This window comes from Pagrus pagrus (assembly GCF_965226575.1).
Source record: "Pagrus pagrus genome assembly, chromosome: 12".
NCBI lineage: Eukaryota > Metazoa > Chordata > Actinopteri > Spariformes > Sparidae > Pagrus > Pagrus pagrus.
The window spans coordinates 31,597,949-31,611,626 of NC_140196.1; the positions used below are offsets into that span (position 1 = coordinate 31,597,949).

A 13,678-nucleotide genomic window follows, 5' to 3' on the forward strand; every position below is an offset into this window, starting at 1 on the left:
CACCTGAGAGAAGAGACATGTTGACAATCTGTAGCACATCTGGAGTCATGCAGAAACTTTTGAAGAACCCTGCTGGTAAAACATCAAGGCAGTAGGAGGAAGATTTCAATTGTTGTATTATCTCTTGCAGGTTTTTCATTGATTCGATCAAACTGTGTCATGGTGTTAGAGTTGGTTTTAGGTGGACACATGGACAACACACCTCCTGTACCCTGGTACAGTGGCACTGACCACTTGTCTAATTTTCTGAATTTTGTCAGTGAAGAAGGATGAACATCTATCTACGATGGCCTGTAATGAATTTGCAGAGGCTACTGGCACAGGAGGGTTTGTTAGCCTGTCCACAGTAGCAAACAGGGCACGTGCATTATTATTGTTTTTGGTGATAATGTCTGAGAAGAAGGACTGCCTTGACTTTTTCAGTTCTAGATTAAAAAATGTAAAGTATCTCTATATAAATGTCAAAATGAACCTGGAGATTTGTTTCTTCATCACCTGCGCTCTGCTTTTCCACATTCCTTTTTTGCCATTTTGACCAGCGTGGCATTTCTCCAAGCAGATTTTTTCTTACTAGAGACCACCTTGACTTAAGTGGGTGCAATGGCATCAATGACATTTGTAAAAACTGAAAAGATCTACAAGGTCATTGACAGAAAACCCTGGGGAGGAGAGGTGTGGAAAGCGACAGCAACTGAAAGCAACAGTATGAATATAAAAGAGGACACCAATATTCTCTGAAAAATATGAAGAGCTTATTTTAAAGCAGTGTGTGTTTGACAGGCTGATGTCTAAGCTGACGTTGGCAGACTTGAATATTCTGCTGTTTCGCTGCGACTCAGAAGAACAAGAAGATGGAGGAGGCTGTTACAGTATCCCGGGATGGGAGACCCTCAAATATGCTGGATTACAAGGTAGTTACACAGCACTTAACGTGTATTTCTAGTTAATTAATCATACATAGTGTAATGAGAAAAAGATTCTCTGACAATGTGCCATTGCTCTGTTTGCTTTTTTTGTTGTGTAAGGACTAGTCAAATACCAAAATCTGTATTCAAATAGGCGAACTGCATGCAACAGAGCTGCCACACACACACTCTCTCTGACACACACACAGAGGGCATCAGGACTGAATTATTTCCATTAGTGATTCATCTGGCAATTATTTTCACTTTTTTTGGATGGAAGCCAGCCATACTTACTGCCAGCCATGTTATATTAAAGACGACTTCTACTCAGCACTCAGAGCGCTCTGGATGTTCCCTCTTGTCTGGAGCATGTTGGTAGCCTTGTCCTGTGCAAACTCACAGCACTCTCACAGATGATTATACAGCAAAAATAAAGGAAGATAGCAGTCACATGCTCAGATGTTCAAGGAGGTTTTTTTTTTTACTACTCATTCAAGAACAATAACAGCGAAAGAAGTCAAACTGTAATCACTGGTGTTTCCACTTTGTACAGAACTGTTGCAACCGCTCAACTTGAAACTGTACATCTGCATCATGAATGTGACGAGGCATTTCATCATTACATTCATTAAAACACTTTAACAGAAGTGTGTCCAGATTTCTTCATAGACTTGTTTGGTATTTCCACGTACTGACATATAATATGACAGAAGAGTACATAATCATGTAATGTGTGTGCACAGGTCTGATGTCAGTGTTGGCTGACATCCGCCCCAATAATGATCTGGGCCATCCTGTGTGTGCTAACCTCAGACAAGGAGACTGGCTCATAGACTTTGTCTCCAACAGACTGACAACCAGAGAGGGACCACTGGCACAGGTGAGGCTTTTACTGGCTTAAAGGGCCTCTTCACCTAAATAACAAAAATATGTATTGTTGATTTGTCTCTTCTGGTGTCTAACAAGAGGCTTCTTCAGCTCTAACTAACTCATCGTCATTCCTTATGTCGCGGGAACATAAGGATCTTTAATAAACATCATATCCCGGTTCACTTTAAACCTACCAACACACTGAGGCAGAAACGTGTCCATCCTAAGGACAAAACACCCAGGCATAAACAGAGTAATGTAGTTGATGCTGTTCAATGCAGCCAGGACTGCACAGATTTGTACAGTGGGGAGACAAAACAATGTAAACATCTTGTCCAGAGAAGACGGATGGTTTGAAAGAGGAGTAAAATAATCCATCTATGTCAAACTGGAACGACCGTCTTTGAACAGAGGAGGTGGCCTAAGACATTACTTATCACCCACCTACAATGCTGTACTGAGTTCCCTCCCCAGACAGCTTAACAACCATTCACACCTGGGCTCACCTAGCCCTAGAAACCCACATGAAGGCTGGTTAGGTCAATGACCCACAAGTGGCCCTAACGAGTCTGTAACGACACTCCCACACTCTGTAAGGACACTCCCACACAGACTTTAAAAGCCTGCAACTCCCCTCCAGTTAGTTAGAACTGAAGAAGCCTCTTGGCTGAGATGTGAAACGTCTTCAACAAACTGAAACATGTCCAGTTTCCTACGATACAGCACTTAGAGTTGGTATTCTTTTGTTTTGAAGCTACTCATCAATACTGTGCATCTGTTCACATACTTCTGCTGCTGTGATATCTCAATACTTTGAGCAGCATTCTTTCAAATTACTGAAACTGCTTGCATGGCCAGACACCACTAGGGCTCAGGATATCTGAGTAAATATGTATTTTATCATTTATGTGGACCGACCCTTTAAAGGAGTAGTTCACTCTAAAACAAAATTCAGTCATTATCGACTCACCCACATGAGAAGTCCGGTGTAGTTTCTTATTCCTCAAAGTGCAGCTGGAGACCCGCGGGGGTACCCTCCGGCAGCAATAATCCATATAATGAGCGTAAGTGGCATCCGAGACGAAAAGGTCCATAAAACTACACAAAAACATTGTAATATTCCTCCATACTGCTCGTCCACTGCAATCCAAGTGTCCTGAAGTGGCGACATCCAGAGTTTACTCGAAACGACTTCATTTAGTAAATTTTTACAGCCTAAACAGTCACTATGCTATATCTGCCTGGAGGCACGCTCCCACGTTCACGCGAGTCTCCCTCACAGCCGATTGCACAACGGAAGCCGCGCCGGACAAGATGAACGAGACTCGCGATAGATACACACCAGTATTTACTTCCTGCTTTGAGCGACCGCGCGACACATAAACACAAGAGGGATCTGCCTGCACTAGTGATTTGAAACATTGACACTCACAGCAGTATGTAAATACCAGTGTGTGTCTATTGCGAGTCTTGTTCATCTTGTCTGGCGCGGCTTCCGTAGTGCAATCCGCTGTGAGAGAGACTCGCGTACACGCGGGAACGTGCCTCCAGGCAAATGTAGTATAGTGACTGTTTAGGCTAGAAAAATGTACTAAATGACGTTGTTTCGAGTAAACTCTGGATGTCGCCACTTCGGGACACTTGGATTGCAGCGGACGAGCAGTATGGAGGAATATTACAAAGTTTTTGTGTAGTTTTATGGACCCTTTCCTCTCGAGCACAATTGACGCTCGTTAAATGGATTATTCCTGTCGGAGGGTACGCCCACGGGTCTCCAGCTGCACTTTGAGGAATAAGAAACTACACCGGACTTCTCATCAGCATGAGGGTGAGCTGATAATGACTGAATTTCGTTCTAGAGTGAACTATTCCTTTAAAACAACAGATCCATTTTGAGTAAATAAAAAGGTTTATACTCAATTACTTAATTACATTTGTCAACTGTTAGTTGCAGTGTGTGTTGGCATCATTCCTGAATCTGATTTTGGCATTGTAACATTGTGTGTACAGGTGGGTCAGTGGCTGGGAGCCATGTTTAACTACCTGAAACATATCCCACGCTACCTCATCCCCTGTTATTTTGATGCCGTCCTGGTGTCCACCTACACCACAGCTCTGGATGCAACTTACAAACTCATGTCAAGGTAGGAGAGACTTTGGAAGTTGTGTTGTTGAGATGTGAAATTCAAATATAAAACTATGAATTTTAACTGGAACTTAACCTTGATTTTCTGTCTCCTTTTCCAAACAGTTTCATCCAGAATGGCTCCAGCTTTGTTCGTCACCTGGCGCTGGGCTCGGTTCAGATGTGTGGCGTTGGACGCTTCCCCGCCCTCCCTCCACTCTCTACAAAACTTGAGGCTGTTCCCTTCCGCATCAGTCCAATCACAGAGCAGAAGGAGCAGTGCTGTGTCGCTCTGGCTGCAGGTAACCTAGCAACAGACACTTGGCAGTGCCTCTGTGGATACATTTGAGATTAAGTAAACTGAAGAAATATTTGACATATGTGAAATTACAAGCAGTTGTATTGAGCCTGTACTACCTTTAATAATTTGTTGAGATTTGGTCACATTTTCAGAAGACCTATAATAAATTCAATTAAAACTGCAAGCAGTGATGAACGGGCCCTCGCCCCCCCACGTACATCGGGCTGTGGCGCCGTTGGAGGCCGCGTGCCCAGATGTGTGCTCACCCGTTGCCTGTGGAAATTTCCTACCTAAATGGGATATGTGTCACACAAAACACAAGTGACATATTCAGTGACTTCCTGTGTCCAGTGGGTGGCGCTATAGATATGACACAGTATTGATGCAAAGACGTATTCAGGGCGAGCCCCTCTACATGTGTGAGCAATTTGATGCAGATGGGCAATTGTATGTTGAAGTTATAAGGACTTCTTGCTTGATGGCGAAGGATCAAAATTGACAGAACGGCCACGCCCACCAGGTACAACGCAGGCTGTTGAAGGTATGAGGATGCTTCTGAGTGAATGTGAAGTCTATAGTGTTAAATATGTAGGAAAAGATAGTTAAACTACAAGCCAAAGAACTTGGGTCCGTACAGAATGGGAAAAGCCATAAGGGGGTCATCGAAATTGACCACACTGCGACACCCACCAGGAATAACGTAGGCAAAAGTTTTTCACAACTTTTCATCATCAAGGCATGAGGATGATACTTGGTGACTGGGAAGTCTGTGGTTTAAATCTGTAGGCCAAGTTAAACAATGTACGAGGCTTAGACATGGGTTCCTACAGAATGGGAACAGCCATAAGGGGGGCGCGAAGTTGAACACACTGCCACGCCCACTAGAAATAACGTAGGTGAAAGCTTTTTACAACTTTTCATTATCAAGGTCTGAAGATGATATATAGTGAATGTGAAGCCTGTGGCGTTAAATCTGTAGGCCAAGTTAAACAACGTACGAGGCATAGAAAAAATAAAAAAATGAATGGGAAAAGCCATAAGAGGGGCGTTAGGGGGTGCTACTGAGCTTTCGTGCTGCGCATGAGGGCAGTTGTGGTATCGAAATAACGTACTCATGGGTAAGAAGGTACATGCCAAATTTGGTGAGTCTGCGAATATCCTAAAGTCCCGAAAACACTTCCTGTTGTGGCAAAAATTCCAACAAAAATAATTCCGGGCAAAGTCCTTGAGACCCATAAGTCCTGTGAATTTCATGAGGATCCAAGAAAGTTTTTGGTCACATGACCCAACGTTAGGTGGCGCTATGGAGTCCCCTGGCCACACCCACCCCCAATCATGTTGAATTATCAAATATTTCACCACATGTGACGTATGTTTCAAGTTTGGTGAGTTTTGGGGCATGTTCAGGCCGCCAAATATGCGATCTTGGGGACAGACAAAAAATAATAATAATAATAATAATAATAATAAATAATCCTTACAGATACAATAGTTCCTCGCACGAGATTCGTGCTCGGGCCCTAATAATAATAATAATAATATAAATAATCCTAGCAGATACAATAGGTCCTCGCACGAGATTCGTGCTCGGGCCCTAATAATAATAAATAATTCTAGCAGATACAATAGGTCCTCGCACGAGATTCGTGCTCGGGCCCTAATAATAAATAATCCTTACAGATACAATAGGTCCTCGCACGAGATTCGTGCTCGGGCCCTAATAATCCTTACAGATACAATAGGTCCTCGCACGAGATTCGTGCTTGGGCCCTAATAATAAATAATCCTAGCAGATACAATAGGTCCTCGCACGAGATTCGTGCTCGAGCCCTAATAAATAATCCTTACAGATACAATAGGTCCTCGCACGAGATTCATGCTCGGGCCCTAATAATAATAATAAATAATCCTAGCAGATACAATAGGTCCTCGCACGAGATTCGTGCTCGGGCCCTAATTAAAACTGCAAGCAGTGATGAACGGGCCCGCCCCCCACGTACGTTTGGCTGTGGCGCCATCGGAGGCCTGTGCGCCCGGATGTGTGCTTGCCCGTTGCCTGTGGAAATGTCCTACCTAAATGGGATCCGTGTCACTGAAAACAAAACAGTGACATATTCAGTGACTTCCTGTGTCCAGTGGGTGGCGCTATGGATATGACGCAGTATTGATGCATAGACTTATTCATGGCCAGCCCCTCTACATGTGTGAGCAATTTGATGCAGATGGGCAATTGTATGTTGAAGTTATCAGGACTTACTGTTTGATGGCGAAGGATTTAAATTGACCTCACGGCCACGCCCACCAGATACAACGCAGGCTGTTGAAGGTATGAGGATGCTACTGAGTGAATGTGAAGTCTGTGGTTTTAAATCTGTAGGAAAAGAAAGTGAAACTACAAGCCATAGAACTTGGGTCCGTATAGAATGGGAAAAGCCATAAGGGGGTCATTGAAATAAACCGTATCACCACGCCCACCAGGAATGACGTAGGCAAAAGCTGAGCACAACTTTTCATCATCAAGGTATGAGGATGCTACTGAGCGAATGTGAAGTATGTGGTGTAAAATCTGTAGGAGGAGTTAGTTAATGTACGAGGCTTAGAAAAGGATTCCTACAGAATGGGAATAGCCATAAGGGGGTCATCGCAATTGAACGCACTGCCACGCCCACGAGGAATAACGTAGGTGAAAGCTTTTTACAACTTTTCATTATCAAGGTCTGAAGATGATATATAGTGAGTGTGAAGTCTGTGGCGTTAAATCTGTTGGACCAGTTAACTAAAGTACAAAGCATAGAAAAAATAAAAAAATGAATGGGAAAAGCCATAAGGGTTGCGTTAGGGGGCGCTACTGAGCTTTCGTGCTGTGCATGAGGGCAGTTGTGGTATCGAAAAAAACGTACTCATGGGTAAGAAGCTACACGGTAAATTGGTGAGTCTATGAACATCCTAAAGCCCCAAAAGCATTGTTGGAAAAATGAAAATCGCAGCACACCATTCAAGATGGCCGACTTCCTGTTGCAGCTAAAAATCTGACAAAAATAATTCCAGCCTAAATCCTTGAGACCCATGAGTCCTGCGAATTTCATGAGGATCCGAGAAAAATGTTGCGGGGACAAATCGACGTTAGGTGGCGCCATGGAGTCCCCTGGCCACACCTACCCCCAGTCATTTTGAATTCAGATAGCGGCGCGCACATATGTTCCGAGTTTGGTGAGTTTTGGGGTATGTTCAGGCCGCCAAATATGCAATCTCGAGGAAGGAAGAAAAAGAATAATAATAAAGAATCCTTACAGATACAATAGGTCCTCGCACGAGATTCGTGCTCGGGCACTAATAAATAATCCTAGCAGATGCAATAGGTCCTCGCACGAGATTCGTGCTCGGGCCCTAATAAATAATCCTAGCAGATACAATAGGTCCTCGCACGAGATTCGTGCTCGGGCCCTAATAAATAATCCTTACAGATACAATAGGTCCTCGCACGAGATTCGTGCTCGGGGCCCTAATAATAAATAATCCTAGCAGATACAATAGGTCCTCGCACGAGATTCGTGCTCGGATTAACTAATAATAATCCTTACAGATACAATAGGTCCTCGCACGAGATTCGTGCTCGGGCCCTAATTATTGAATCAAACTTCAATGAAGTAGTTTGTGTTCCACTCATTCATCACAGAAACATGAGAGCTGTAGGAATCATTGGGGCTGAAGACTGACATGGATGTAAACTTTGGACCAGGACTGTATAACATACATATATACAGTAACAGACTAATCAATATTCTTCAGGTCTCCCTCACTTCTCGTCTGGTATTTTCCGTTGCTGGGGCAGAGACACGTTCATCGCTCTCAGAGGACTCATGCTGCTCACTGGGAGACACACTGAGGCTCGGTACGTAGGCGTGTGTGTGTGTGTCTGTGTGTGTAGAGTTGCTTCACTGGCCTTTTCTTTTGAATATGAGCATTATTTAACTGGCCATCAGATTCATAACAGCACACAAACTAAACTCAAATGAGCCATTCTGTCTCATGGTTGCCATAGTAACATCATCCTGGCCTTTGCTGGGACACTGCGTCATGGTTTGATCCCCAACCTGCTGGGAGAGGGTCGCTGTGCCAGATACAACTGTCGTGATGCTGTATGGTGGTGGCTGCAGTGCATCCAGGTAGGAGGTCATGGGGAGATAGATGGAGAGAGGGAGGTAAAGGAGTGTAAATACATAAAACCAAGAATTGCTGTATTTTTAAACCTGTTGACATATTTTAGTCGGTAAATAAGTAAAAGGTTCAAAAAGTTTTGGAAGTAGTCCAGTAGATTGCCTCAGCTGTCAGGATCAACATGGGCTGCAATGGCTGCAATGTAATTCTTTAAGGCAACCATTAAGGAAGTCCTCTTAAAGTGCTTGTTTTTGCCATTGGCAGGCTGAGGTTGTTAATCCAAGTGGCAATATAACAGACAGGATCTCTACAGAGATAGACCACTGACTGGATAAGATAGTGGACTGTCACAGTGATGGTGACTCACAGAATGAAGCTCAAAGTGGGCGGTACAGGCCGTCGCCATCTTGGCAGCTCCTGACAGCTCCTGACTCCACCTAAATCACGGCAAATCAAAGATGGGCAAACAGGTGGAGCGCAGGTGGGGCTGAAGCGAGTCTAGTTAAGCCCACCTAGCTGGACGCTACCAAACTAGCTAACAGTTCAACAAGCAACCTGTGTTCACACATAAAGAGAAGAGAATTTCCCCTCACGTAATTCACGTGAGTTTGACCGAGGGTTTATTCACCCCAAACTGAAAGAATACTTCCTGTGCATTACTATACATGTACATGTATAGGACACATACATGTGTGAATGTGCATGTGTCCTGTACATGCACATGGAACTACAAAATGGCTGATGTTAGGTGAGATAAATTATATATGTTTAAAATACCAGTTTCATGATATTTAAGTTATAAACTTGTATAAATCTTTCTTACCTGCAGTTCCACATTCATCAGGCTGCTCCATCATGTTGCTTGTGTTGTCAAACTGTTATGTCATATAATTATAGTAAGTCATTCATTAAAGGCAGTTTTTTCTGGCCACAGCCACCAAGAGAAAACATTGGGTCATTGTAAATGAATTAGAGAGTAAGGTTTAGACCTGCTCCATTTTGAAAAGTGTCATAACATAACTTTGGTTGTGAATTGGTGATATATAAATAGTTGATAATACTTACAATGTGCTTTTGTTCAGGACTATGCTACCCACGTCCCTCAAGGTCATGAAATACTTAGCTGCCCCGTCACACGCATGTACCCGACTGATGATTGTGAACCCTGCAAACCTGGGGAGGTGGTATGTACAGCTAAGACACACACACACACACACACACACACACACACACACACAGATAGATCTGCAGCGTGCTCTGCTGTCTGCCACAGTTTCTTTCTTCGTACCACCATTAGAAATCACCCACATTTAAAATGTCCAAACTCATTTAAATCGTGTGTGTGTGTGTGTGTGTGTGTGTGTGCATGTGTGTCTGTGTGCAGGAGCAGTTTCTGTATGATGTGATCCAAGAGGCTCTGCAGCGCCACCTGGAGGGAATTTCCTTCAGAGAGAGAAATGCTGGTCCCAAGATAGACATGAATATGAGAGATGAAGGTAGGACAGGTGTGTGTGTGTGTGTGTGTGTGTGTGTGTGTGTGTGTGTGTGTGTGTGTGTGTGTGTGTGTGTGTGTGTGTGTGTGTAAAACTAAACATGTGACATTAATATAAGATGATGATGGAGGTGCCTTGATGTCAGGGAATAATGTACAGTAATTCTTTACAGCACAAACAAACTTAACGGGTGATTTTCTGGTCCTACACGGAGCCACAGGAGAGACTTTAGATTAAAGCTTAGATCGGGCCCAAAAAATCAAGCCCGACCCTACCCGAGCCCATGCATGTTTTTCTGAGCCTGGCCCGGCCCGACACATTAACTGTAATTATGAGCCCGAGCCTGATTTAAACCCGACAATTTTTTAATACGTGGTGTAACAGTCAGAGTTATTCAATGTAGCGCCACTAGGTGGCGCCTCCTTTTGTTTAGTGGGTAATGTAACCTGTACGATGAAGAAGAGGAGCTGTACTTCCGTTTCCCATTAGAAAGGATACTGCCGACAGAGCGAAGACTCCCCATTTTATTTTGTCTTTATTTTGTAAAGTGTTGGTGCAAGAACCTCGGTCTGTGTTTGTTTGCATGTATGCCTGTAACATCTATTGCCGTAGAGACCTGGCATGGTATGGTCAGTATTATGAATAAAAGTGCCGTGCGGAAACCCCCACGTTGCCTGCCGTCTCTTGAGTAACAGGAGCCACCCGCACTAAAGTGGACCATCACCTTCCCCTTCACCAGCACATGTTACAGTGGACATCCGAGTTGTTTGAACTACAGAAGTCTGTTTAGAATTATCTTAATGAATAATGCAACAAGGACGAAGCATGTAAACTGCATTGTTTGCTTATTCAGAATGGAATGGATCGCAAATGAATAAAGTAATGATTTAAAAAAAACAAAAAAAAACAAAGCACAAATGCTTGATCAAGGGCCCGGCCCGGCCCGACCCGGCCCGGGGATAGTGGCGGGAAATATTGACCCGGGCTTGGGCAGAGAATCTAACCTCTACTTTAGATCCATTTACAGCAGCAGCTTTCAGAACTCATCAGTATCGACCACAATGTTTCTGAGCTCTTCTACTCCATCACAGGCTTCAACGTGGCTGCTAAGGTGGATCCAACCACAGGGCTTGTGACTGGAGGAAACCGCTTTAACTGCGGCACGTGGATGGACAAAATGGGAGAGAGTGAGAGAGCGAGGAACAAAGGCATGCCTGCTACTCCGAGGTAACACACACAAACACACACACACACACACAGTCCCTCACATCTGTTTGAATAGTAACAGCTAGGGGTGTAAGGGTGCACAGAAGTCAGTTTGATTCAAACCTTGATATAGGTGTCATGGTTCCGTACAACAGTAAAAAGCCCAAATGCATAAATGCACAAATCTGACCGGCACAGTGTCAGATCACGCTGAAACACATCTGATGCTGTTCTCTGGCCAGTCGATCAGTGCCTCTCTACTAACTCGTGTTTTGTATCACTGTCCCCAGAGATGGCGCTGCAGTGGAGATAGTTGGTCTCAGTAAGTCAGCTGTTCGCTGGGTGGTGGAGCTCCATGCCAAAGGACTGTTCCCTTATGATGGAGCTAAAGTACACAGAGATGGTATTACACACACACGCTGACATAAACACTGAGGTTTTACCCGTATCTCTGTTAAATAAATATCAGCCATCGGTAATTAACCCTTTCCTCTGTGTTCCAGGTAAAGAAGTGTTCATCTCTTACTCCCAGTGGAACCAGCAGCTCCAGCAGTCCTTTGAAACAGTGTATTGGGTTTCTGGGGCCCCAGATGACCCCAATGAGAAACACCCTGATCTGGTGCATAAAAAAGGCATCTACAAGGACAGCTACGGAGCCTCCAGTCCCTGGTGTGACTACCAGCTGAGACCCAACTTCACTATTGCCATGGTGGTGGTAAGCAGAGTGAACCTGCAACCCGCTGTCTCAATCAGCTCTAACTGTGTGTTACTTTATTGGCTCTTTGGTCTGAGTGTGTGAATGAGTAGAGTTGTGAGTGGCTGCTTGACATGATGATGTCTGTGTTTAAAGGCTCCAGAGCTGTTTACAGTGGAGAGAGCCTGGATGGCTCTGGAGGCGGCTGAGAAGAAACTACTGGGACCACTGGGAATGAAGACACTTGACCCTGAGTATGTACACACACACACACACACACACACACACACACACACACACACACACACATATACACACATATATATGTGTGTGTATATATGTGTGTATATACAGTACAGACCAAAAGTTTTGACACACCTTCTCATTCAATGAGTTTCCTTTCTTTTCATGACTATTGACATTGTAGATTCACACTGAAGGCATCAAAACTATGAATTAACACATGTGGAAATATGTACTTAACAAAAAAGTGTAAAACAACTGAAAATACGCCTTATATTCTAGTTTCTTCAAAGTAGCCACCTTTTGCTCTGATTACTGCTTTGCACACACTCTGCATTCTCTTGATGAGCTTCAAGAGGTAGTCACCTGAAATGGTTTTCACTTCACAGGTGTGCCCTGTCAGGTTTAATAAGTGGGATTTCTTGCCTTATAAATGGGGTTGGGACCATCAGTTGTGTTGTGCAGAAGTCAGGTGGATACACAGCTGATAGTCCTACTGAATAGACTGTTAGAATTTGTATTATGGCAAGAAAAAAGCAGCTAAGTAAAGAAAAACGAGTGGCCATCATTACTTTAAGAAATGAAGGTCAGTCAGTCCGAAAAATTGGGAAAACTTTGAAAGTGTCCCCAAGTGCAGTCGCAAAAACCATCAAGCGCTACAAAGAAACTGGCTCACATGAGGACCGCCCCAGGAAAGGAAGACCAAGAGTCACCTCTGCTGCGGAGGATAAGTTCATCCGAGTCACCAGCCTCAGAAATCGCAGGTTAACAGCAGCTCAGATTAGAGACCAGGTCAATGCCATACAGAGTTCTAGCAGCAGACACATCTCTAGAACAACTGTTAAGAGGAGACTGTGTGAATCAGGCCTTCATGGTAGAATAGCTGCTAGGAAACCACTGCTAAGGACAGGCAACAAGCAGAAGAGACTTGTTTGGGCTAAAGAACACAAGGAATGGACATTAGACCAGTGGAAAATCTGTGCTTTGGTCTGATGAGTCCAAATTTGAGATCTTTGGTTCCAACCACCGTGTCTTTGTGCGACGCAGAAAAGGTGAACGGATGGACTCTACATGCCTGGTTCCCACCGTGAAGCATGGAGGAGGAGGTGTGATGGTGTGGGGGTGCTTTGCTGGTGACACTGTTGGGGATTTATTCAAAATTGAAGGCATACTGAACCAGCATGGCTACCACAGCATCTTGCAGCGGCATGCTATTCCATCCGGTTTGCGTTTAGTTGGACCATCATTTATTTTTCAACAGGACAATGACCCCAAACACACCTCCAGGCTGTGTAAGGGTTATTTGACCAAGAAGGAGAGTGATGGGGTGCTGCGCCAGATGACCTGGCCTCCATAGTCACCGGACCTGAACCCAATCGAGATGGTTTGGGGTGAGCTGGACCGCAGAGTGAAGGCAAAAGGGCCAACAAGTGCTAAGCATCTCTGGGAACTCCTTCAAGACTGTTGGAAGACCATTTCAGGTGACTACCTCTTGAAGCTCATCAAGAGAATGCCAAGAGTGTGCGAAGCAGTAATCAAAGCAAAAGGTGGCTACTTTGAAGAACCTAGAATATAAGACATATTTTCAGTTGTTTCACACTTTTTTGTTAAGTATATAATTCCACATGTGTTAATTCATAGTTTTGATGCCTTCAGTGAATCAATCTACAATTTTCATAGTCA

The 13,678-nt window shown here is 44.1% G+C and overlaps 1 protein-coding gene across 2 annotated transcripts in view; it reads left to right on the forward strand.

Annotated features, from left to right (window-relative positions):
* The window catches only part of agla (amylo-alpha-1, 6-glucosidase, 4-alpha-glucanotransferase a), a 77,734-nt gene that overhangs the window by 53,473 nt on the left and 10,583 nt on the right, over nucleotides 1–13,678 (forward strand). For both annotated transcript variants that reach the window (XM_084368529.1, XM_084368528.1), the window contains exons 21-32: nucleotides 781–911; nucleotides 1,649–1,785; nucleotides 3,786–3,919; nucleotides 4,027–4,202; nucleotides 7,991–8,093; nucleotides 8,244–8,367; nucleotides 9,442–9,543; nucleotides 9,744–9,855; nucleotides 10,944–11,079; nucleotides 11,349–11,461; nucleotides 11,562–11,773; nucleotides 11,909–12,006. In XM_084368529.1, the coding sequence (XP_084224655.1) occupies nucleotides 781–911; nucleotides 1,649–1,785; nucleotides 3,786–3,919; nucleotides 4,027–4,202; nucleotides 7,991–8,093; nucleotides 8,244–8,367; nucleotides 9,442–9,543; nucleotides 9,744–9,855; nucleotides 10,944–11,079; nucleotides 11,349–11,461; nucleotides 11,562–11,773; nucleotides 11,909–12,006 (1,578 nt within the window). The remainder of the gene's footprint in view (nucleotides 1–780; nucleotides 912–1,648; nucleotides 1,786–3,785; nucleotides 3,920–4,026; nucleotides 4,203–7,990; nucleotides 8,094–8,243; nucleotides 8,368–9,441; nucleotides 9,544–9,743; nucleotides 9,856–10,943; nucleotides 11,080–11,348; nucleotides 11,462–11,561; nucleotides 11,774–11,908; nucleotides 12,007–13,678) is intronic.